The sequence below is a fragment of the Bufo gargarizans genome, chromosome 6 (genome assembly GCF_014858855.1).
Source record: "Bufo gargarizans isolate SCDJY-AF-19 chromosome 6, ASM1485885v1, whole genome shotgun sequence".
Lineage (NCBI taxonomy): Eukaryota > Metazoa > Chordata > Amphibia > Anura > Bufonidae > Bufo > Bufo gargarizans.
The window spans coordinates 383101018-383126257 of record NC_058085.1 but is presented as its reverse complement, the minus strand read 5'-3'; the positions used below and the strand labels follow the sequence as shown (position 1 = coordinate 383126257).

The 25240-nt window shown below is 45.1% G+C and overlaps 1 protein-coding gene across 2 annotated transcripts in view; it reads left to right on the top strand.

Annotated features, from left to right (window-relative positions):
- LOC122940018 (killer cell lectin-like receptor subfamily B member 1A) overlaps positions 1 to 25240 on the top strand; it is a 76865-nt gene that overhangs the window by 1925 nt on the left and 49700 nt on the right. The window contains exons 2-3 of one of the 2 annotated variants that reach the window (XM_044296314.1): positions 1690 to 1785; positions 1902 to 1958. In XM_044296314.1, coding sequence (XP_044152249.1) covers positions 1690 to 1785; positions 1902 to 1958 — 153 coding nt within the window. Of the gene's footprint in view, positions 1 to 1689; positions 1786 to 1901; positions 1959 to 25240 lie in introns of those variants that run through there. The other variant, XR_006390227.1, reaches the window with a different exon arrangement.

Genomic DNA, 25240 nt, shown 5'->3' with positions numbered 1-25240 from the left:
AGTTCTGCACTCAATACTTGGTCGGGAATCCTTTTGCAGAAATGACTGCTTCAATGCGGCGAGGCATGGAGGCAATCAGCCTGTGGCACTGCTGAGGTGTTATGGAGGCCCAGGATGCTTCGATAGCGGCCTTAAGCTCATCCAGAGTGTTGGGTCTTGCGTCTCTCAACTTTCTCTTCCCAATATCCCACAGATTCTCTATGGGGTTCAGGTCAGGAGAGTTGGCAGGCCAATTGAGCACAGTAATACCATGGTCAGTAAACCATTTACCAGCGGTTTTGGCACTGTGAGCAGGTGCCAGGTCGTGCTGAAAATGAAATCTTCATCTCCATAAAGCTTTTCAGCAGATGGAAGCATGAAGTGCTCCAAAATCTCCTGATAGCTAGCTGCATTGACCCTGCCCTTGATAAAACACAGTGGACCAACACCAGCAGCTGACATGGCACCCCAGACCATCACTGACTGTGGGTACTTGACACTGGACTTCAGGCATTTTGACATTTCCCTCTCCCCAGTCTTCCTCCAGACTCTGGCACCTTGATGTCCGAATGACATGCAAAATTTGCTTTCATACGAAAAAAGTACTTTGAACCACTGAGCAAAAGTCCAGTGCTGCTTCTCTGTAGCCCAGGTCAGGCGCTTCTGCCGCTGTTTCTGGTTCAAAAGTGGCTTGACCTGGGGAATGCGGCACCTGTAGCCCATTTCCTGCACACGCCTGTACACGGTGGCTCTGGATGTTTCTACTCCAGACTCAGTCCACTGCTTCCGCAGGTCCCCCAAGGTCTGGAATCGGTCCTTCTCCACAATCTTCCTCAGGGTCCGGTCACCTCTTCTCGTTGTGCAGCGTTTTCTTCCACACTTTTTCCTTCCCACAGACTTCCCACTGAGGTGCCTTGATACAGCACTCTGGGAACAGCCTATTCGTTCAAAAATTTCTTTCTGTGTCTTACCCTCTTGCTTGAGGATGTCAATGAGGGCCTTCTGGACAGCAGTCAGGTCGGCAGTCTTACCCATGATTGCGGTTTTGAGTTTTTAAAAGCCTCAGGAATCTTTTGCAGGTGTTTAGAGTTAATTAGTTGATTCAGATGATTAGGTTAATAGCTCGTTTTGAGAACCTTTTCATGATATGCTAATTTTTTTAGATAGGAATTTTGGGTTTTCATGAGCTGTATGCCAAAATCATCAATATTAAAACAATAAAAGGCTTGAACTACTTCAGTTGGTGTGTAATGAATCTAAAATATATGAAAGTCTAATGTTTATCAGTACATTACAGAAAATAATGAACTTTATCACAATATGCTAATTCTTTTAGAAGGACCTGTATTTTCTATTATAAGGTCAGACCAGATGTAGGTTGTAAGAAGGTTTCTCTAAGTAAACAAAAACTAAACTCTGCTTTGGACAATCCCTTTTATTGAACGCGTCCACAACAATAATCTGATTATAAGGTGTCCTATGTGTCCAAACTTCCTGCAGCGCCACCACAGGGGGATAAGATGTATTACACTTTCTCCGTTGAACTGAATGGCCTGTCAGTGTTATACATAGAGATGCCGGGTCCTCCAGAACCAGAGATGTCCCTTTGTGGCTGCTCTTCGCACTGGTTAATAGATGAGGGTCCTGAACAGGGGGCTCTCCCTCTGATACTTCAGAATTACCTAATGAACGTTCTCATAATGCCCACAGATAACACCAAGATCTGGACACCTTCCTGGAAATTCCTGATTATTACTGTCCTCCTAGGAGCCAATATTGTTCTCTTCCGTATTATCGAAGCACTTGGTAAGTCTGACAACTCCTATAGAAGGCAGGAGGGTCGGCTCATTGTCACTGATGATATTACTAATTACTAATATTCATGTTTCCTTCCCTACTTTATAATCGGGAACTCTCTGAAGCTAAACACTCTGAAATTCTGCATGAGCTCTGTATGAACAGCAGTAACATGCCCGGAGGTGAGTACCAGAGAACGCTAACTCCTCAACCGCTGATTTCTTTATGAAGAGTAACATATAACATACTACTATATATATAATGCATTTTTCGCTAAAAAATACTTTTTTCCCCCGAAAGTGAGGCGAAAATGGCCATGTGTCTTATTAAGGACATAGAATACAGGAGCACGGGGAGCGGTGAGTGTAGCACTGACTGTACTCACCGCTCCCTGGTCTTCTTTCAGGTGCCTGCTGTGCTGTGTCCTGACTGTGTATAGCGCCAGGACGTAGTGCACCGGTCACAGTGCAGAGCGGTGCCAGCAGGAGACCAGGGAGCCGTGAGAGCAGGAAGAGCCGCCTGGAGCCAGGGAGGTAAGTATTTTTATTTATTTTACTGTCTGTTCTGAGGTCTGACGAAGATTGGGGTTTGATTTAGGGGTCTCGTGAAGACTGGGGATCTGGTCGGGGATCTGATCTGAGGTCTAAATATTTTTTTATTATTTTCCTCTAAAACCTAGGTGGATATTATGATCAGGTCCATCTTATAAAGCAAAAAATAAGGTATCTTGTTAGGTCCTATTGACAAGTCTGTAGTGTTGCCATGCCGCTGTTGTGGACCGCCAACCGAGGGTCTGCAAAACACTGGAGCCAGCCGTGCAAGCTCCGCATCATGGTGCAGATCCATTAACTCCATTGGGTCTGCTATCCACGAGGTACGGTGAAAGATAGGAGGTGTCATATCTTTTGCAGAGCGGAGGCACGAACCCGGAAGCCCAAGGAAAGACTTCTGTGTTATTCCGTGGGCTTCCAGATCCGTGTCTCTGCTCTGAAAAGAACAGAACATGTCCTATCTTTTGCTGTATCTTGCAGAACACTTGCCACATTGAAGTCAAAGGGTCAGCACCACGATGCGGCGCTCACACAGCCAGTGCCCTGTTTTGCTGACCCATGGTTTGTGGTCCACAAAACAGGCATGGCGGCACTGCAGACGTGTGAACGGGCCTTTAGAGTCACAGATAAACTACTACCTGACATTATTGGATTCAGAGAAATTACAACAAAAACAATAATATAAAATCCCCATAAAAATGATTGTTATTCCTTTAACCCCTTTAAGGACCCAGACATTTTTCACCTTAAGGACCAGGCCATTTTTTAGCATATCTGACATGTGTCACTTTATGTGGTAACTTTAAAACTCTATTACTTATCCAGGCCATTCTGAGATTGTTTTCTCGCCACATATTGTACTTCATGACAGTGTATATAATTGAATAGTAGGATTACCTTAAGAGTAACTTTTATTAGTCAATAATTCAAATACTAGGCCCAATAACTTTGTTAGAGACTACATGTATTCGTAGTCAAACGCCACCAATGAAATAGGTGGAGAGGAGAAGCAGGTGTGAAGTGTAAACACGTGCTCTAATGGGTGGGTTTACTAAATAAAGGGATACAGATAAAGAGGGAGACAGATACTGGGTCTCTTTCCCTAATGTCTCCCCTAGTTCTAACTCCAATCAATGCCCTCACTGTATGTCCCTTAGTGTCCCTTGCAGGCAATGACAGTGACTGCCCAGCTTCATCAGAAATGCAAAGGTATCACACATCCAGTCCGCCAGGTCATCAGGGGACCTATATGCAAAACGAAACAAAATATACACAAATGCTCAAGTTGAGAAGTATCCACAGCGCCTCCAAGTATGTTGGGGCCAGTCAGAGAAAGAGCAGCTTCTCAGTGTGCAGCGGTTCACGGTCCACTCCTCCTGCGTATGGCAGCGATGGCAGTGAGTGCCCGTATCGGCGTTCCTTTTAAACCAGCCCGGGCCTACATAGATCCGCCCCTCGACGAGTCACATGATACTCTGATCACGTGAGTCGTGACGTCGCTAGTCACGAGTGCGCCGCGTCACAGCAAGGAGTCACATGACAGGGACTCAGACCAGAGTTGTGTCAAGATAGCCCCGAGTCCATCCCCTACAGTTACGTAGCGGTAATTCAAATAGTATTGGGGGGCGGGGATATGGAGATGAGGGGCTGGGAGATGGGCTAACGCAACCAGCCCCACATATCCACATACACATAGTGGCATAGAAAGCCAAAGGGGGTGCGTCAGTCGTATCGAATCATAGAGAAGCGCTACCCAGGTATTTAAAGTGCAGGATCTTTCGACAGGTAAGATTAAGATTAAAGCAGTAAATAAGTATATTACCCAATAGTCTCTGGTATAGCTGAGTACACGCATTGGCACACATTAAATTATTAGACGGAGGGGACCAGGTGCGACCCCTCTGAAAGGAAACTATATAGGCAAATGTTCCCTATATATAATGCAGAATCTAGGCAGTGCAAACATTGCATCCAACATAAAGGGTGGGGGGGGGGTTCGGGGATGGATATTGAAGAGGCAAATGGACAGCTGTCATTCCTCAGCGGGCAGACCTAGTCTCCTCAATAAAACACCCGAAGGACAGCTGTTCATTTAAGCCATTTGGTTGTGTGGTCTTCAATTCAAATATCCACCAACTTTCCCTTTGAAGGATATTCCTGTCCCAATTGCCTCCTCTTTTCAGTGGAGGAACAAGTTCAATGGCCATAAAAGTCATGCCCTCAGTTCTTCCATTGTGGCTGGCTTCTACATGTTTGGCCAGTGGGGTATCTCAACCATTTCTGATGTCTCCTAGATGTTCTCCCACCCGTCTACGAAATTCCCAGGTGGTTTTGCCAATATATTCTAGGCCACAGTGACATGTTGCCTTGTAGATAACTCCTCTTGATCTACAATTGAGAAAGCCTTTAATGGAGTGCATTTTGCCTGTTACATTACTGAAGAAGTCCTTGCCCTTCAAGATGAAGGGGCAGGCAACACAGCCACTGCAGCGAAAACAGCCAACGAATGGTTTAAGCCATATATTCGTATTAACACTGGTTTCACTAAAGTGACTATGCACTAAACGGTCCCGGAGACTGCGACCCTTGCGATACGTGATTTGTGCATGTGGTGCAACAATTTGTTTAATGTCGGGGTCCAAAAGAAGGGTACCGCAATGTTTTGAGATGACACTTCTCACTTCCCCTGCTGCACCATCGTAGGTACTAATCAACCGTATAATGTTTTCCGCAGTTTTTATTTTTTTGGGGTGCAGTAGTTCCGCTTTTTTAAATCGGGCTCTTGGCTTGCTTGAGGACCGAGTCAGGATAACCCTTTTCTTTGAATCTAACTCGTAAGTCCCCTGCTTGTTGTTTAAAGTCATTCACAGTGGAGCAATTTCTCCTCATCCTTAAATACTGTCCGGTGGGGATTCCCCTTTTGAGGGGGAGGGGATGGTGGCTATTCCAATTCTACAAGGAATTTGTAGAGGTAGGTTTTCTATAACTTTTAGTCCCCAATTCTCCCTGATTCCCTCTCATAATGACAATATCCAGGAATGGGAGAACATCTTTTTTCATCTTAAAGGTGAATCGCAAGCCGACCTCATTAACATTGAGGATACCTACAAAGTGATGTAGGTCCTCAGCCTCCCTCTTCCATAGGATGAAAATGTCATCGATGAATCTGACCCATGTGACCAAGTTATCGGTCACATGGGCCAGAGGGTCACGAATACGATGGTCCTATCCCACCAGCCCAGGAACAGATTTGCATACGACAGGGCACAGGGGCTCCCCATCGCTGTGCCCCTGAGCTGGTGGTATAAGATTCCCCCCGTCCCCCGAAGACAAAGTAATTACAGGTAAGTGTAAACTCCAGGAGTCTCAGGACCAGACAGCTGTGTGCTCGAAATTGGCAACCTCTGGTCATCAAAAATGTCTCAACTGCCCTCATCCCAAATTGTTGTAGGATGGAGGAGTAGAGCGCCTCCACATCAATCGAGGCCAGCCAGGTGTCAACTTCAACAAAGATTCCTTCCAGACGACCCAAAAGGTCCCCAGTGTCTCTAATATAAGAGGGTAATGTTTTGACAAAGGGGGCCAAGATACGGTCGATGTATATCCCTACATTTTGTCCTAGGCTGTTAACCCCGGAAACTATGGGCCTTCCTTTAAGGGGTGTGACCCCCTTATGAATTTTTGGGAGGCTATAGAAGGTCGGTGTAGTCGGGTACTTTTTGTAGAGGAAGTCAAATTCATCATCCGAGATTAAACCCTCTGATTTACCTTCACAGAGGATGGTTTTCAGTATTTTTTGATATTTGACAGTGGGGTCAGTCTTGATTATTTAATAAGGACCTTGTCTCCCAAGAGCTCCAGGAAAAGTTTTTTGTATTTGGAGGTATCTAGGATGACTACATTGCCCCCTTTATCTGAAGGCTTGATCGTGACCTTACTGTCACATTCTAAATTCTCCAATGCCTTATATTCGTCTTTGGTACAATTGAACTTAGGTTTATCAAAAGTTAGATATTCCAGTTCCTGGGAGACCTGGTTTAGAAAAACATCAATGCAAGAGGGGTCACCTACTGGTGGTAACCTAGTGCTCTTATAGGCTCAAATTCTTAGTCCAATTAAATAGGTTGAAAAATGAAGTGGGTACTGACTCGTTGCTCTGCCACTCCTCATCACCCCCATAATGGCTATTAGCATTGCCTCTTATAACGTTAAGGGCTGCAACTCGCCTTCTAAGCGGAGCCAGATCTTTGGGATGTTGAGGAGAGACAAAGTGAACGTAATCTTTTTACAAGAAACACATTTTAAGTCCCAACACCAATTTATCCTTCTCATTTTATCCTACGTGGTTTCATTGTGGTTCCCCCAAGTCCAACTCTAAAGGAGTCAGTATCGGCTTCCAGAGCAAGATACCCTTCATCTTAGATGATCAGCTATGTGACCCGGAAGGTTGTTTTATTATGATTAAAGGCAAGATAGGCCAACACCTATATACCTTTATAAATATCTACGCTCCGAACAAACGTCAGATATCCTGGCTCAAGTCAATTCTTCTAAAAATAGAGTCTTTTAGGGATGGCATTACAGTAGTTGGGGGGGATTTTAACCTGGTCATAAACCCCTTCATTGACTCCTCCTCGCACAAATCAGCCCAATCCCAAAAGGGAATCCGTTCTCTATTAAGGTCACTAGCCAAGGCTCACCTAATAGATGTCTGGCGCACCATGTATCCGGATTCTAGAGATTACACTTTCTATTCATCACTACACAGATCGTATCAACGTCTAGATCATTTATTCATCTCAAAGGAACATCTCCATTTATGCTCTAGAGCTGATATAGGATCTATAATCCTCTCGGATCATGCTCCCATATATTTGCATATGAAATCTCCCCTTAGCCATAAACCCTCCAGTCATTGGCGATTCGATGAGCAACTCATCAATCTGCCAGCCACTAAATCTAAACTAAAAGACCTTCTTGAAGAATATTTCAAAACAAATTGTACTCCTGAGGTTTCGCCTCAAACAATTTGGGATGCCCATAAAGCATTTATAAGGGGCCACTGTATCAGTTTAGGGGCCCATCTCAAAAAAGAGAGACAAAAACAGTTAGACGCCCTCTATGAAAAAATTAGTCACCTGGAGAGTGTCCACAAAAAATCCCAATTAGAATCACACTTAATGGTACTTTCTTCATGTAGGGCTGCCATCAAAAATCTGTTAAACACGGCCTCTGCCAAACTTTACCTACATTCACAATATAAAATATTTGCCCACGGAAATAAAGCTTCTCGATATACAGTCATGTGAAAAAATTAGGACACCCTTTGAAAGCATGTGGTTTTTTGTAACATTTTTAATAAAAGGTTATTTCATCTCCGTTTCAACAATACAGAGAGATTAAAGTAATCCAACTAAACAAAGAAAACTGAAGAAAAGTCTTTTCAAGATCTTCTGTAAATGTCATTCTACAAAAATGCCTATTCTAACTGAGGAAAAAGATAGGACACCCTCACATGTATTCCCTCTTAAATTGGCTCAGATCTCACACAGGTATATCACACCAGGTGCACATAATTAGTAGATCGTTACTCTGCATGTTGAATGAGGCTTGCCCTATTTAAACCTCAGACATTTAGTTTGGTGTGCTCCTGACTGTTGAAGTGAGAGTGAGCACCATGGTGAGAGCAAAAGAGCTGTCAGAGGACTTCAGAAAAAAGATTGTAGCAGCCTATGAGTCTGGGAAGGGATTTAAAAAGATCTCAAAAGATTTTGAAATCAGCCATTCCACTGTCCGGAAGATAGTCTACAAGTGGAGGGCTTTCAAAACAACTGCCAACATGCCCAGGACTGGTCGCCCCAGCAAGTTCACCCCAAGAGCAGACCGCAAGATGCTAAAAGAGGTCTCCAAAAACCCTAAAGTGTCATCTCGAGAACTACAGCAGGCTCTGGCTACTGTTGATGTAGAAGTACATGCCTCTACAATCAGAAAGAGACTGTACAAGTTTAACTTGCATGGGAGGTGTGCAAGGAGGAAACCTTTGCTTTCAAAGAGAAACATCGAGGCCAGACTGACATTTGCCAGAGATAAAGTTGACAAAGACCAGGACTTCTGGAATAATGTTCTTTGGACAGATGAGTCCAAAATTGAATTATTTGGACACAACAGCAGAGGACATGTTTGGCGTAAACCAAACACAGCATTCCAAGAAAAGAACCTCATACCAACTGTGAAGCATGGAGGTGGAAGTGTCATGGTTTGGGGCTGCTTTGCTGCAGCAGGACCTGGTCAGCTCACCATCATAGAATCCACGATGAATTCTACTGTGTATCAGAAGGTGCTTGAAGAACATGTGAGACCATCAGTTAGAAAATTAAAGCTGAAGCGGAACTGGACCATGCAACATGACAATGACCCAAAACATACTAGTAAATCAACCAAAGATTGGCTGAAAAAGAAGAAATGGAGAGTCCTGGAATGGCCAAGTCAAAGTCCAGATTTGAATCCCATTGAGATGCTGTGGGGTGACTTGAAAAGGGCTGGACGTGCAAGAAACCCCTCAAACATCTCACAGCTGAAAAAGTTCTGCATTGAGGAGTGGGGTAAAATTTCCTCAGACCGATGTCGAAGACTGGTAGATGGCTACAAGAACCGTCTCACTGCAGTTATTTCAGCCAAAGGAGGTAACACTCGCTATTAGGGGCAAGGGTGTCCTATCTTTTTCCTCAGTTAGAATAGGCATTTTTGTAGAATGACATTTACAGAAGATCTTGAAAAGACTTTTCTTCAGTTTTCTTTGTTTAGTCGGATTACTTTAATCTCTCTGTATTGTTGAAACAGAGATGAAATAACCTTTTATTAAAAATGTTACAAAAAACCACATGCTTTCAAAGGGTGTCCTAATTTTTTCACATGACTGTATGATGTCCAGACTTAAACGTAGAAAACTAAGTAATTACATACATAAACTAAAGACTCCAGAGGGTGCTCTAACCTTTGATCCAAGTAAAATTGCTTCATTATTTAGAGACTATTACGAATCTCTTTATAATATTAATCCAATGCAATCTTCCTCCGATGATACAGTGGTCCCGCCATCTCTTACTTCATATTTTAGTGGTTTGGCCCTCTCCTCTCTCTCGGAACAGGATAAAGCTCACTTAGCTTCCCCATTTTCTTCAGATGAACTCCTACATGCCATTAAAAACTCCCCCAAAGGGAAATGCCCAGGCCCGGAGGGGTTCCCCATACCCTACTACTTATCTTTTCATGAAGTACTAATCCCACATCTTATACCAGTATACAATAGCGCCCTGCGGGGTATACCATTATCGACAGACATGACCAAAGCTCACATCACCTTAATACCCAAGGAAGGTAAAGATCATTCTCTTTGTCCCAACTATAGGCCCATCTCTCTTCTCAATATCGATTTAAAACTTCTAGCTAAGATGCTCGCAAACAGATTATCAAAACTTCTCCCCTCATTAATCCACAGAGACCAAGTAGGTTTCGTGAAAAAAAGAGAAGGGAAAGATAACACGGCTCGTATCCTCAACATTATACACTACGTCAAGAGGAAAGGCCTACCCTTGGTCCTTCTCAGCACAGATGCTGAGAAGGCATTTGACAGAGTCAACTGGTCCTTCATGTATGCGGCGCTGCAATCTCGTAATTTCCCCCTCCCCTTCATAGCAGCAATAAAAGCAATGTATCAAAATGCCTCAGCTTCAGTAAGGGTCAACGATACCCTGTCAAATTCTTTTAGAATTAGTAATGGCACCCGGCAAGGCTGCCCTCTATCTCCCCTCCTGTTTGTTCTTGCCTTAGAACCTCTTCTACAGACTATTCGGATGGATGTTGACATATTGGGAATAAATTTAGGAGACCAACAGCACAAAGTAGCCGCATTCGCGGACGACTTGCTTTTAATAATAAGTAACCCCGAAATGGCTCTCCCGAAAATTTATGACCATTTTGAAACATATGGATCACTTTCTAATTTTAAGGTGAATCACAATAAATCACTAATAATATCCACAGGACTTAAAAAGTCTTTGAAAAGTCAGCTAGAAGCGTGTTCACCATTTAACTGGTCCTCTCCTTATCTAACCTATCTAGGCATCAAAATGAGTACAGATCCCAATCAACTCTTTAACCTGAACTATATCCCTCTCCAAAATAAATTGGAGGAAGATTTAACTTCTCTTGATATCCCTATACTCTCGTGGTTCGGGAGGAAAAACATATTAATGTCACTCATCATCCCTAAACTTACCTACCTCCAACAAACCTTACCAATCCCCATTCCTTCCACATATTACTCTAAACTTAAGTCCATGTTTCGTTCCTTTATATGGAACAAGAAAAAGGCCAGAACGTCATACAAATCTTTGTCTTATCCGAGAGAGAGGGGAGGAATAGCTTTACCAGACCCTGAACTCTATGGCAGAGCTATTTTACTCACCAGAGTAGTAGACTGGTTAACGGCCCCCAAGCAGAAATCTTGGGTCCCAATGGAAGAGTCCTTGTTGGAACTTCCGTTCAGAGCGGCTCTACTGGGACGCATGTCTTCACTGCCCCCCCATCCTAATATTACTCCAGTTATGAAAGCCACTCTGAATGCGTGGTACACCTTACAAAAATCGTCCTTAAGCTCCCCACTCCCATCTCCAGTCCTCAAAATAGAGGATATTTTTCACCTAGCCCCCCAGGCCTTACAGAGCAGCCTTCCCACTGAAATTACTCAGTCTAATCTTAAACTGATAGATTTATACAAAGAAGGCAAACTACTCTCCATAAAAGAGATTTGTGATCTCCTAAAAAGCCCTCTCTCAAGTTTTAATGGGCTCCATTTTTTAAGGGCATACATGTCTCAAAACGTACATTTTCACACATTGTTACGCCCTATTACCTGGCTTGAACATATTATCTCTCGTGACTCCACCCCACATAAACTGATCTCACAATGGTACAACAAGCTGAGAACTCCTCCTGAAGCACTAACGCCTGCTTTCATAAGACTCTGGGAAAAAGACCTAAATATAAGTCTCTCACCGGAGGATATCGGCATCATATATAACTCTTCACATAAATCTTCAAGGTGTGTCAGGATTCAGGAGAATAACTATAAAATCATTACAAGATGGTATAAAACCCCCGACAAGACATGCTTATATTCAGTTACAGCATCTGACACATGTTGGAGATGCTCAAAAGAAAGGGGCGCTTTTATCCACATATGGTGGACCTGCCCAATCTTACTTAAATGGTGGGAAAAGGTTTTTCAAATCAGTAACAAGATTTGCAATTCCAATATTATGCCGTCTCCGGAAGTTGCTCTCCTGAATCTTTATCCTCGTAACCCCTCCCCCCCTAACCTACTTCTTTTCAAACATCTAGTGAATGCTGCAAAATTGCTGATACCTACACTATGGTTGTCCTCCGAAGTTCCTTCTTTGGATCAATGGTTTTAGAAAATAGATCAAATTTACAGATTAGAGGAGTTATCCTCATGGGAACTGAGATCTCATCATAAGTTCCTAAAGAACTGGAGTCAATGGATTTCCTTCAGGGGCTATTAGTCAGAGATTAGCACTATCAACATTATCCTTAGATATACAGCATCTAGGGCATACCCCATCTATATCCCCACCCGCTTATCTCCTAACCCTTCTTGGATTGTTGGACGTTGAGTTGCTCAGACGGTGTTGCTGCTCCCGCTCGGGACCGTCTCGGATGGAACGTATCATTAAGACCTAAGGTATTATACAGAAATTTTAAATCAATAATTGCCACCTGGTTCTTACATGTGCTTTTTCTGAAGTGTACTTTCCATATTCCCATGGGATATTCTATACCGACTAACCCCTTGGATGCTAGCTTATCATACTTACTGTATATTTGATATTTGACAGACCTGTATTCCGTTTTCTTATATTTAAGAGTAGAGGAGTTTTGTTTACTTCTCTTCTGCTCTATTTTTGTATTGTATTGATTTATTCAATAAAACCTTAAAAAAAAAAAAAAAAAATGAAGTGGGTACGAAGGATAAGCCTTTGTTAAGTATCGCCATTTCTGCCTGTACGAGTTTTCTGGATGATAAGTTTAATATCTGCCCACACTGCTTGGTAACGGGGTCACAGGTGGTGGGGATCTCGGTTGATTGCGGTTTCTTAAATGATAGGGAATTCCCTGTTCTAAAAAACATTGTCCGCTGTTATCATATGCACCTTGTGCCCCCCTCCCCCTTCTCCGCCCCCGACCTCTTCCGCAGTGGATTTGGCCGCCTTCCTTATCACTTTCGGATATATCAGTTTCACTTGAGGAGACGTCAGAGTCCTGTTTCCTCGTTATTTGTACTCCCCGGTCTATGGTAGTATATACACAGTTTTCTCTAAAATCCTGTAAGTCTCCGTTGAACTGGCGGTGCTTTCGTTCCTTCAAGTGAAACTGATATCTCTCCAGCGTGGTTTTTAGTTGTATTTCTTTATTGGTTACTTCTATTTGCTCTATCAGTTTAATATCTAATAAGGCCAGATTTGTTTTCTCTTCCTCAAGTAGCAGGTTCATGAAGCGTAGGGAGCTTTTAGTTGCTTCCTCCTCCCATTTGGTCATCAATGTTGAGCTCCTGCACCTGCTCGCTGGAGTCAGAGTGATCCTTAGACCCCTGGGAACTATCTGATGTTTCAGGTAGTTCTCCAGTGATTGTATCTCCCACCAGGAGATAATCTGTTCCTTACAAGTTTTAGTTAGTTCCTTGAAGGTGGCTTTAAAGGAGGGGGTATATCTCTTCAGGGAAAGGGTTTTATCTGAAAAAACATCACCTGCTTCAGATAACCATCGATTCTTATCTAAACCTGTTGCCATAAATCCTGCAATACCTATTAAACGTAAATCAGAATGATCACTTGGCTGGGATTAAGACCAGTCAAATCATGGTAATGTATATGGCACCCATAATTAATATGAATATAATTGAATAGTAGGATTACCTTAAGAGTAACTTTTATTAGTCAATAATTAAAATACTAGGCCCAATAACTTTGTTAGAGACTACATGCATTCGTAGTTAAATGCCACCAATAAAATAGGTGGAGAGGAGAAGCAGGTGTGAAGTGTAAACACGTGCTCTGAGGGTGGGTTTACGAAATAAAGGGATACAGATAAAGAGGGAGACAGATACTGGGTCTCTTCCGCTAATGTGTCCCCTAGTTCTAACTCCAATCAATGCCCTCACTGTATGTCCCTTAGTGTCCCTTGCAGGCAATGACAGTGACTGCCCAGCTTCGTCAGAAATGCAAAGGTATCACACATCCAGGGGCATACACATCATCTAGTACCAAGAAAAAAACATTGCCCCGACGCGTTTCACTGGCAGTCCGCCAAGTCCTATATGCAAAACGAAACAAAATATACACAAAAAGTTGAGAAGTATCCACAGCGCCTCCAAGTATGTTGGGGCCAGTCAGAGAAAGAGCAGTATTGTATAACTGATAACTTAGCTTCTCACTGCCATACGCAGGAGGAGTGAACCGTGAACCGCTGCACACTGAGAAGCTAAGTTATCAGTTATACAATACTGCTCTTTCTCTGACTGGCCCCAACATACTTGGAGGCGCTGTGGATACTTCTCAACTTGTGCATTTGTGTATATTTTGTTTCGTTTTGCATATAGGTCCCCTGATGACTTGGCGGACTGCCAGTGAAACGCGTCGGGACTATGTTTTTTGCTTGGTACTAGATGATGTGTATGCCCCTGGATGTGTGATAACTTTGCATTTCTGACGAAGCTGGGCAGTCACGGTCATTGCCTGCAAGGGACACTAAGGGACATACAGTGAGGGCATTGATTAGAGTTTGAACTAGGGGACAATTAGGGGAAGAGACACAGTATCTGTCTCCCTCTTTATCTGTATCCCTTTATTTCGGAAACCTACCCTCAGAGCACATGTTTACACTTCACACCTGCTTCTCCTCTCCACCAATTTCATTGGTGGCGTTTGACTACAAATGCATGTAGTCTCTAACAAAGTTGTTGGGCCTAGTATTTTAATTATTGACTAATAAAAGTTACTCTTAAGGTAATCCTATTATTTAATTATATTCACATTAATTATGGGTGCCATATACATTACCATGACTTGACTGGTCTTAATCCCAGCCAAGTGATCATTCTACTTCATGACAGTGGTAAAATTTAGTCAATATATTTCATTTTTATTTATAAAAAAAATACCAGATAAAAAAAAATGAAAAATTAGCAAATTTCAAAATTTCAATTTCCAGGACGTCCCCCATGACAGCACATGGGAGGGTGTCCAATCCAATCTCTGTAGGGACAGGAAGTGAGACAGATTAAAAGCCCCCCCCTTCCCTCCGATCTCCAGTGTCTACCTGTCCCTATTGGCAAGTGAAGCAGGTTTTCTCTTAGGAGTCGGGGTGCTTACCTAGGCACCGGGGGCCAGGTCGGGTCGGGGGTCCTGCACTCCCCTCTCAGGCCAGGTCGGGCGGCGTCCAGTATGGCCCCGCTAGCTCCCCCTTCGGGGGTTCTCTAGCTTGTCCCAGCCTGCTTTGGACGGCGGCAGGCGGGACGCTGATGCCGCTTCTCCTCCGTGAGCTCTGGGCTCAGAGGTGCGCTCCTGACGGCGGCGTCCCACATCTCGTGACGCGGCCATGACGTCACTTTCGGGTCAGCCGGAAACAAGATGGCGGCGCCCAGCACAAGCGCTGGAAACCCGGAAGCCGGGTCTCGTGCTCAGGGGTTGACTCCCTCCCCCTGGGGGGTTGAGTCCCCCTTATAAGAACGGAGCAGCGCGGCAGCAGAGGTGGAGGTAATCCCCAGTGGGGAAGTTTTGAGCTGCTGTGTGTTTGCTTAGCCACCATGGAGCCCCAAGCGTCAGCCAAATCCAAGATTGTGTCTGACCCCTCTGCTGCAGCCATGTAAGTGTCCTTATCCTTTATACCCTGGTGTACTCTCCCAGTCATTGAGCACGGTTTCTCAGATTTTTTCCTAGGATAAAAAAAGTTCAGGGCAGTCGGCTCTCCAAGATCCCAAAAGGAAACCGAGAAAATGTGCGACTTGCGGGGAAAGGATGCATATATCTTACAAAAAGCAGTTATGTGCCGATTGCATTGCCAGGTTAATGAAGGAGGAGCAGCCGTCCTTTCTCACAGAACTTAGGAATATAGTTCGTGAAGAAGTACAGGCTACGGTTTCTTCTCTAAACCCTCCGCCACCTCCTTCTCAACCTGACTCCCCTCCCCCAAAAAGAAGGAGGACTCAGGAGGACTCTGATTCTGATAATCAGGAAGTCTCGGACGGAGAGATTGAGGAAGACACCATCTCTGCTTCTGGTTCTTCAGACCACCCTAAAAGATTTTTATTTTCTACTGAAGACCTAGACGCCCTCCTCCATGCGGTTAGAGATACCATGCAAGTAGAGGAAGCTAGCCCTCCCATATCCGTTCAGGACGAGATGTTTGGGGGGTTAGGGGCAAAAAAGACTCGCCTATTCCCAGTAAATTCCCATCTGAAGGAGATAATTCTGGAGGAATGGAGGGAGGCCGAAAAGAAATTAGTTATGCCTAGGGAATTTAAAAATCGGCTGATATTTAATCCTGAGGATACTAAATTATGGGATGAAGTTCCCAAGATAGACATTCAGGTGACTAAGGTCACAAAGAAGACCTCCATCCCCTTTGAGGATTCCTCAAATTTAAAGGACCCTATGGATAGGAAGACGGAGGGTCTACTTAAGAAGGCCTGGGAGTGTTCGTCTGCTCTTATTAATGTCAGCTAGAGTACCACCTTAGACTAAAAACCCCAAGGGAGGACATCTTAGAATCCATTCCCCTTCTTAAGATGGCTACGGCCTATCTGGCGGACGCTTCGGCCGAATCCATTAGAATTTCAGCTAGAAACAGCACCCTGGCGAATACTGCTATAAGGGCCCTTTGGCTAATAAGTTGGTCAGGGGATGTAGCTTTAAAGAATAAGCTCTGTTCGATCCCTTTCTCAGGTTCACATGTGTTTGGCCCAGTCCTAGATACAATCCTTGAGAGTGCCGCGGACAAGAAAAAAGGCTTTCCAGAATTTTTCAGGTAGAGGGAAAGGCAAGTCGGGCAGGTGGAGCTCCCCCAAAGGTGGGAAGGGGAGGGGGTTCCTTCTCAAACCCAACTCCTCCTCTTACCAGAATAAATGACGCCAGACCAGTGGGGGGGAGACTTCGGTTCTTCAGTCATCAATGGTCTCTAGTAACTCAGAACCCCTGGGTACTTCAGACTGTACGAGAGGGGTACAAAATAGAGTTCTGTCGTCCTCCCCCTCAGAGATTCTGTGTTACCACTCCCCAGTCTCCGTCTCTAAAGAACCAGATGGTTCAGGTCTTGGAGAAACTTTGCGCAATGGAAGCAATAGTTCCTGTTCCAAGACCCCAACAGGGCAGAGGCCACTACTCCAAACTGTTCTGGGTAAAAAAAACAGACGGTTCACTAAGAACTATCATAAACCTGAAGTTCCTGAACAGATGGATTCAATATTTCAGGTTCAAGATGGAGTCAATACGTTCAACGGTTCCACTGATTCCAGCAGGGGCATTGATGTGCACCATCGATCTCAAAGATGCCTACTATCATGTCCCCATACATCCAAGCCATCATCAGTTCCTCAGGTTCGCGGTGACGTTAGACGGCATAGTTCATCACTTCCAGTTCCAATGTCTTCCATTCGGGATTTCAAGTGCTCCACGCATCTTTACGAAACTAATAGTAGAGATAATGGCTTTCCTGAGACAACAAGGAATAACAATAGTCCCGTACTTAGACGACTTCCTCCTGACAGCATCCTCAGAGGTCCTTCTGCGGAACCATTTGCAGACGACGTTACGGGTTCTACAAGATTTAGGCTGGATAATCAACCTAGAGAAATCAGATCTTTGCATGAGCGAAAGGAAGATCTTTCTAGGCACCCTTCTGGACTCCCAGAGACAGATGTCCTTTCTTCCAGAATCAAAACGCGACGCATTCAAAGAAGAAGTATCCTCCTTCCAAAGAAGAAACCTCTGCTCCATCAGAGAGGCTATGCGGATACTAGGCTTGATGACATCCTGTATACAGATGGTCCAGTGGGCCCAGATCCACTCGAGGCCACTACAGGGTCTAGTTCTCACCAAGTGGGACAAAGACCAGAGGTCTCTAGACAGGAAGATCAGGATTCCAATGTCCATAAAAGAGTCCTTGAACTGGTGGATAACTCCCGCCAACCTGCAGAGAGGGGTTCACTGGTTGAGAAGACCTTGTTTGACTGTGGTAACCGATGCCAGCATGTCCGGTTGGGGTTCACACATAGAAGATCATTTCTTTCAGGGTTCATGGTCCCTGGCAGAGAGTCAGCGTTCCTCAAACGTAAGGGAATTAATGGCGGTACTAAAGTCTCTCCAAGCAGCAGAACTTCTCTTAAGAGGGAATCACGTTCAAGTTCTATCAGACAATATAACTACAGTCTGCTATATAAGGCATCAAGGGGGAACTCAGAACCCAGGTCTTCAGGAGGTCGCAGAAAAAAATCTTTCTTTGGGCACAGGGAAATATCCTATCTATCTCAGCCCTCCATATCAGAGGGAAGGACAACGTTACAGCAGACTACCTGAGCAGAAGAAGATTCTATCCGGGAGAATGGATACTGAACAGGCAAGTCTTTCATCAGATCTGCAGGAAATGGGGGTACCCCCAGGTGGACCTTCTAGCCTCCAAAGAAAACGCCCAGGCGTCTCAGTTCTTTTCCCTAGATCCCAGCGGAGATCCTCTGGGGATAGATGCCATGTCAAAACCATGGGACATGGATCTAGCATATGTCTTCCCGCCAATCCCGCTTATCCCGGCCACCTTGAGGAAGATCAGCGAGAGCTCGGGGAAGTTCATTTTTATAGGTCCAGCCTGGCCGAAGAGGAGCTGGTATCCCCTGTTAGACAGGCTAAAGGTAGAAGAACCAATATCACTCCCTCTGAGGCCAGACCTTCTCACTCAGGGGTCCCTTCTCCACCCGAATCTTGAGAAATGGAATCTGAAAGCCTGGATCCTGAAAGGAGAATGCTGAGCAGGCAGGGCTTGTCACATGCTGTGATCTCCACATTACAAAAAAAGTAGGAAACCAGTGACAAATGCTATTTATAGGAAAATCTGGAGCAGATTTAATTCCTGGCTGGCTGATACACATCCGTCCAGATCAACTCCTTCCATCGCGCAGATTCTTGACGTCCTACAGAGGGGCTTTGACCTAGGGCTACGCCCTAGCACGATCAAGGTGCAGATTTCAGCCTTGTCATCCTTCCTGGACTACCCGCTAGCAGAGCATCGTTGGATAAAAAGGTTTGTAAAGGCTATATCCAGACTAAAACCCACTCTGAGACAGACTGTTCCTCCTTGGGACTTTTTTAAAATATATATATATATTATATATATATATATCGTATTTCCCCCTTCTTTTTTCTTTTTTTCACGATTTTCCTTTTTTCACTCGTTTTGGAATATACCAATTCTATCTACCACTTTTTAAGAAGACGCACCCGACTTGTGTATCATCCAGTTCACTCACTAGTGTCACCAGGAAAGCTGGTTGTAATTCTACAGCAATCTGCGCCGCGGATCTTCCAGTACACCGCTACAGGTGTTATACAATATTCGGACTAACCTCACCACAGGTTTTCTGCAGTATATCAGCTGACCTGACATGTGGACAGCATCTCATTGATCAAGTTTATCAACCTCACCTTTTAGAACATTTTTATTGAGTATTTACGGAGCAGTTTTTTTATATCTGTTTTTTTAGATTACTGTAAATTGATGCATGTTGATTTCATTTATTAAAAACCACACAGATTTTATTATCCTACATCCAATCTATGTGATTCCATCTATAAGAGTGCCCATACGCTTCTCCTTTATATAACCTACCTAATCTTCAACACCTATATATATATAAAAGCTAGCCTACAATACTAATATCTATTTTTTTTTTTATATTTTACTATTATATTTTTTACAACAGCGCAGAAAGTGTTTTCACACTCGTGTATGTCTAGGTGCGTGTTTATATGTATATATCTACTTAACCTAGCTCACCTAAATATATATATATATACACACTAGCTGATGACCCGGCGTTGCTCGGGAATTAATTTTTTGCAATTTTAGATTAAATAACAGTGACTTTCACAATGGACACCCCTTTAACACTGACCGCCTGTTTAACAGTGACTGCCCCTTTAACAGTGACTTTCACAGTGGCTGCCCCTTTAAAAGTGACCTTCACAATGACCGCCCCTTTAACAGTGACTTTCACAGTGGCCGCCCCTTTAACGTTGACTGCTTCTTTAACAGTGAATTTCACAGTGGACGCCCCTTTAACGTTGACCGCCCCTTTAACAGTGACTTTCACAGTGGACGCCCCTTTAACAGTGACCGCCCCTTTGACAGTGACTTTCACATTGACCGCACCTTTAAGAGTGACTTTCACAGTGGCCGCCCCTTTAACGTTGACTGCTTCTTTAACAGTGAATTTCACAGTGGACGCCCCTTTAACGTTGACCGCCCCTTTAACAGTGACTTTCACAGTGGACGCCCCTTTAACAGTGACCGCCCCTTTGACATTGACTTTCACATTGACCGCACCTTTAAGAGTGACTTTCACAGTGGACGCCCCTTTAACAGTGACACTGCCCCTTTAACAGTGACTGCCCCTTTAACAGAGAACTCCACAGCGCCCGCCCCTTTAACAGTGAGCTCCACAGCACCCGTCTGTTTAATAGTGGCCCCTGTCCCCATGCATGTTGCAGTGCAGTTGTGCCGTCATATTTAAAGGATAACTGTCACACTAGGGCTGCAACGATTAATCGATGTAATCGATTATATTCGATAACTGGATTCGTTGTCGACGAATCCAGTTATCGAATAATCGCCGATTCGTTGCTATGCGGGCGGGCGGTCGCTGCATCTTTATTTTACCTTTTTACAATGACGCTCCTGTAACAGCCAGGCAGAGCGGACGGCGGCGTAACGTCACTCGCTCACGTGACACGCCTGCTCCGCCTCCTTCATTCATGAAGTGGGCGGAGCAGGTGCGTCACGTGATTGAGTGACGTTACGCCGCCGTCCGCTCTGCCTGGCTGTTACAGGAGCGTCATTGTAAAAAGGTAAAATAAAGATGCAGTGATGAGTCCGACTTATAAGCATCGGGGCCGGGGCTGTTATGGGGAGGGGGGAGGAACTGTCTATGGCACTGCTATGGGGAGGGGGGTCTGTGTATAGCACTGCTATGGGGAGGGGGGAGGATCTGTCTATGGCACTGCTATGGGGAGGGGGGTCTGTGTATAGCACTGCTATGGGGAGGGGGGAGGATCTGTCTATGGCACTGCATGGACTGCTATGGGGAGGGGGGTCTGTGTATAGCACTGCTATGGGGAGGGAGGGGGGTCTGGGTGTATAGCACTGCTATGGGGAGAGGGGGGTAACTGCTTGGGGAGGGAGGGGGGGTCTGTGTATGGCACTGCTATAGGAAGGGGATCTGTGCACTGTTATGAGGAAAGGGATCTGTGCACTGTTATGGCCCATACAGTGCACATATCCCCCTCTCCATAACAGCGCCACCCACAGATCCCCCTCTCCATAACAGCGCCACCCACAGATCCCCCTCTCCATAACAGCGCCGCCCACAGATCCCCCTCTCCATAACTACGCCGCCCACAGATCCCCCTCTCCATAACTACGCCGCCCACAGATCCCCCTCTCCATAACTGCGCCACCCACAGATCCCCCTCTCCATAACTGCGCCACCCACAGATCCCCCTCTCCATAACTGCGCCACCCACAGATCCCCCTCTCCATAACTGCGCCACCCACAGATCCCCCTCTCCATAACTGCGCCGTCCACAGATCCCCCTCTCCATAACTGCGCCGTCCACAGATCCCCCTCTCCATAACTGCGCCGTCCACAGATCCCCCATAATAGCGCCGTCCACAGATCCCCCATAATAGCGCGTCCACAGATCCCCCATAATAGCGTCGTCCACAGATCCCCCATAATAGCGTCGTCCACAGATCCCCCATAATAGCGTCGTCCACAGATCCCCCATAATAGCGTCGTCCACAGATCCCCCATAATAGCGTCGTCCACAGATCCCCCATAATAGTGTCGTCCACAGATCCCCCATAATAGCGTCGTCCACAGATCCCCCATAATAGCGTCGTCCACAGATCCCCCATAATAGTGTCGTCCACAGATCCCCCATAATAGTGTCGTCCACAGATCCCCCATAATAGTGTCGTCCACAGATCCCCCATAATAGTGTCGTCCACAGATCCCCCATAATAGTGTCGTCCACAGATCCCCCATAATACTGTCATCCACAGATCCCCCACAATAGTGTCGTCCACAGATCCCCCACAATAGTGTCGTCCACAGATCCCCCATAATAGTGTCGTCCACAGATCCCCCATAATAGTGTCGTCCACAATTTGTTTTAATATGGCCTTTGAACATCATTTTTCAAGTAAGATCATATAAACCTCTCTGTTTTGTAATTTTGTCGTTTTTCCCGATTAATCGATTAATCGTAGAAATTAATCGGCAACTAATCGATTATTCAAATAATCGTTAGCTGCAGCCCTATGTCACACTTAGACCCTAATTTCAATTTTCATATATGTAGTTACTAATACCATGATATTCCAGAATCAGTTACTATTAGACTGACTTACCCCATATTTAATAAGATTCAGCCCTTAGCAACCAGTCTGCATAAAACTGCAATCTCACTATTCAGTTAAGATGGCCGCCACTGCCCTCACCCTGAGGCTAATCCCGCCTGCCCTCACTAGCCAGTAACAATAGCCCCCCAAAAGTGTCAGTAACCACAGCCCTCCCCCCTAAAGGGTTAATCTCCTGCAGCACAAAGGGGTCCTCTTACCACATGTTGCTGTCATTTATTCACTGAGCAGATGGCAGATCTCCCTTCCCTGCCCTGCTTCCTCTGCCTTCTCCAGCTCTGCTGAGTGAGGGAGCGTCTGCCAAGTGCAGGGACAGGGAGAAGTGCACACAGCCCAGGCACTGTTATCAGCTGCTGGGGAGGACCTGGCTCTAATCATTTACTAACAGTCCCTGGCTGTCAGCAATCTGACCTTGCACGCTGCCTGCTTCTGCGTCCTCCACCGTCCTTCAACACAGACCACCCTGCATAGCAACCTGATTTTAAGCAAAGATAAAAATAGGCAGTAGAGGGAACTAAACTGTAGAATTAAGGGGTAATTGAATACACAGTGAAAAGTTGAAATAGGGCCACCAAGGAGATATTAATCACCACAATCCAATACTCAAAAAAAAAAAAAAAAAAGATGACAGTTATACTTTAAGGATGGGTGGTTATTAATGGTACACACTGAGATTGGGTCACTGTCACTAGTGGGGTACCTCAGGGGTCAGTATTGGGCCCTATTCTCTTCAATATATGTATTAGTTATCTTGTAGAAGGCTTGCATAGTAAAGTATCCATTTTAGCAGATGACACTAAACTGTGTAAAGTAATTAACACTGAAGAGGACAGTATACTGCTACAGAGTACTGCTCTCTACCTATACTATATGTACTGTGCTACTCTCTACCTGTACTACATGTACTAAACTGCTCTCTACCTGTACTACATGTGCTGTACTGCTCTCTACCTGTACTACATGTACTGTACTGCTCTCTATCTGTAGTACATGTACTGTACTGCTCTCTACCTGTACTACATGTACTGTGCTACTCTCTACCTGTACTACATGTGCTGTACTTCTCTCTACCTGTACTACATGTACTGTACTGCTCTCTACCTGTACTACATGTACTGTGCTGCTCTCTACCTGTACTACATGTGCTGTACTTCTCTCTACCTGTACTACATGTACTGTACTGCTCTCTACCTGTACTACATGTACTGTGCTGCTCTCTACCTATACTACATGTACTGTACTGCTCTCTACCTGTACTACATGTACAGTACTGCTTTCTACCTATACTACATGTACTGTACTGGTCTCTGCCTGTACTACATGTACTGTACTGCTCTCTACCTGTACTACATGTACTGTACTACTCTCTACCTGTACTACATGTACTGTACTACTCTGTACCTGTACTACATGTACTGTACTACTCTCTACCTCTACTACATGCACTGTACTGCTCTCTACCTGTACTACATGTACTGTGCTACTCTCTACCTGTACTACATGTACTATACTGCTCTCTACCTGTACTACATGTGCTGTACTTCTCTCTACCTGTACCAGTGGCGACTCTAGGAACAATATATAGGGGGGGCACAAAGATACCACAGTCAAAAATGGGGGGGCAAAAACAAAATAAGATTACAAAATACGAGAGAGTTGCGGTCTGCAGGGATACAGTTATAATAAAACAATTTACTTACAAAAGAAGCTATTCAGTCGTCTGCTGTGCTGTCCTCTGCTTGCTTCCACGGATTCTTTCCTCTTCTTTCTGTCTCTCGTCAGTGCACAGGCGCACTGTTATGGTGGATCTGTGGAAGACACACTGTTATGGGGGATCTGTGGATGACACATTATGCCTCTCATTAGCCCTCATTATGCCTCTCATCACTCCCATATCAGCCCCCATATAAGCCCTTATGCCTCATTAGCCCCCATTATTCTTCTTATTAGCCCCATTGGCCCCCATTATGCCTCATTAGCCCACATTATGCCTCTAATTAGCCCCCATTATGCCTCTTATTAGCCCCCATATGCCTCCAATTAGCTCCATATGCCTCCAATTAGCCCCCATATGCCTTCAATTAGCCCCCATATGCCTCCTATTAGCCCCCATATGCCTCCTATTAGCCCCCATATGCCTCCTATTAGCCCCCAATTAGCCCCCATATGCCTCCAATTAACCCCATATGCCTCCAATTAGCCCCATAGACCCCATATGCCTCCAATTAGCCCCCATATGCCTCCAATTAGCCCCCATTATGCCTCTTATTAGCCCCCATATGCCTCCAATTAGCCCCCATATGCCTTCAATTAGCCCCCATATGCCTTCAATTAGCCCCCATATGCCTTCAATTAGCCCCCATATGCCTCCTATTAGCCCCCAATTAGCCCCCATATGCCTCCAATTAACCCCATATGCCTCCAATTAGCCCCATAGACCCCATATGCCTCCAATTAGCCCCCATATGCCTCCAATTAGCCCCCATATGCCTCCAATTAGCCCCCATATGCCTCCAATTAGCCCCCATATGCCTCCAATTAGCCCCCAAATGCCTCCTATTAGCCCCCAATTAGCCCCTATATGCCTCCAATTAGCCCCTATATGCCTCCAATTAGCCCCCATATGCCTCCTATTAGCCCCCATATGCCTCCTATTAGCCCCCATATGCCTCCTATTAGCCCCCAATTAGCCCCCATATGCCTCAAATTAACCCCATATGCCTCCAATTAGCCCCATAGACCCCATATGCCTCCAATTAGCCCCCATATGCCTCCAATTAGCCCCCATATGCCTCCAATTAGCCCCCATATGCCTCCAATTAGCCCCCAATTAGCCCCCATATGCCTCCAATTAGCCCCATAGACCCCATATGCCTCCAATTAGCCCCCATATTCCTCCAATTAGCCCCCATATGCCTCCAATTAGCCCCCATATGCCTCCAATTAGCCCCCATATGCCTCCTATTAGCCCCATATGCCTATTAGCCCCATATGCCTATTAGCCCCCATATGCCTCCAATTAGCCCCATATGCCTCCTATTAGCCCCATATGCCTCCTATTAGCCCCATATGCCTCCTATTAGCCCCCAAATATGCCTCCAATTAGCCCCCAAATATGCCTCCAAATGCCCCCATACATCTCCAATTAG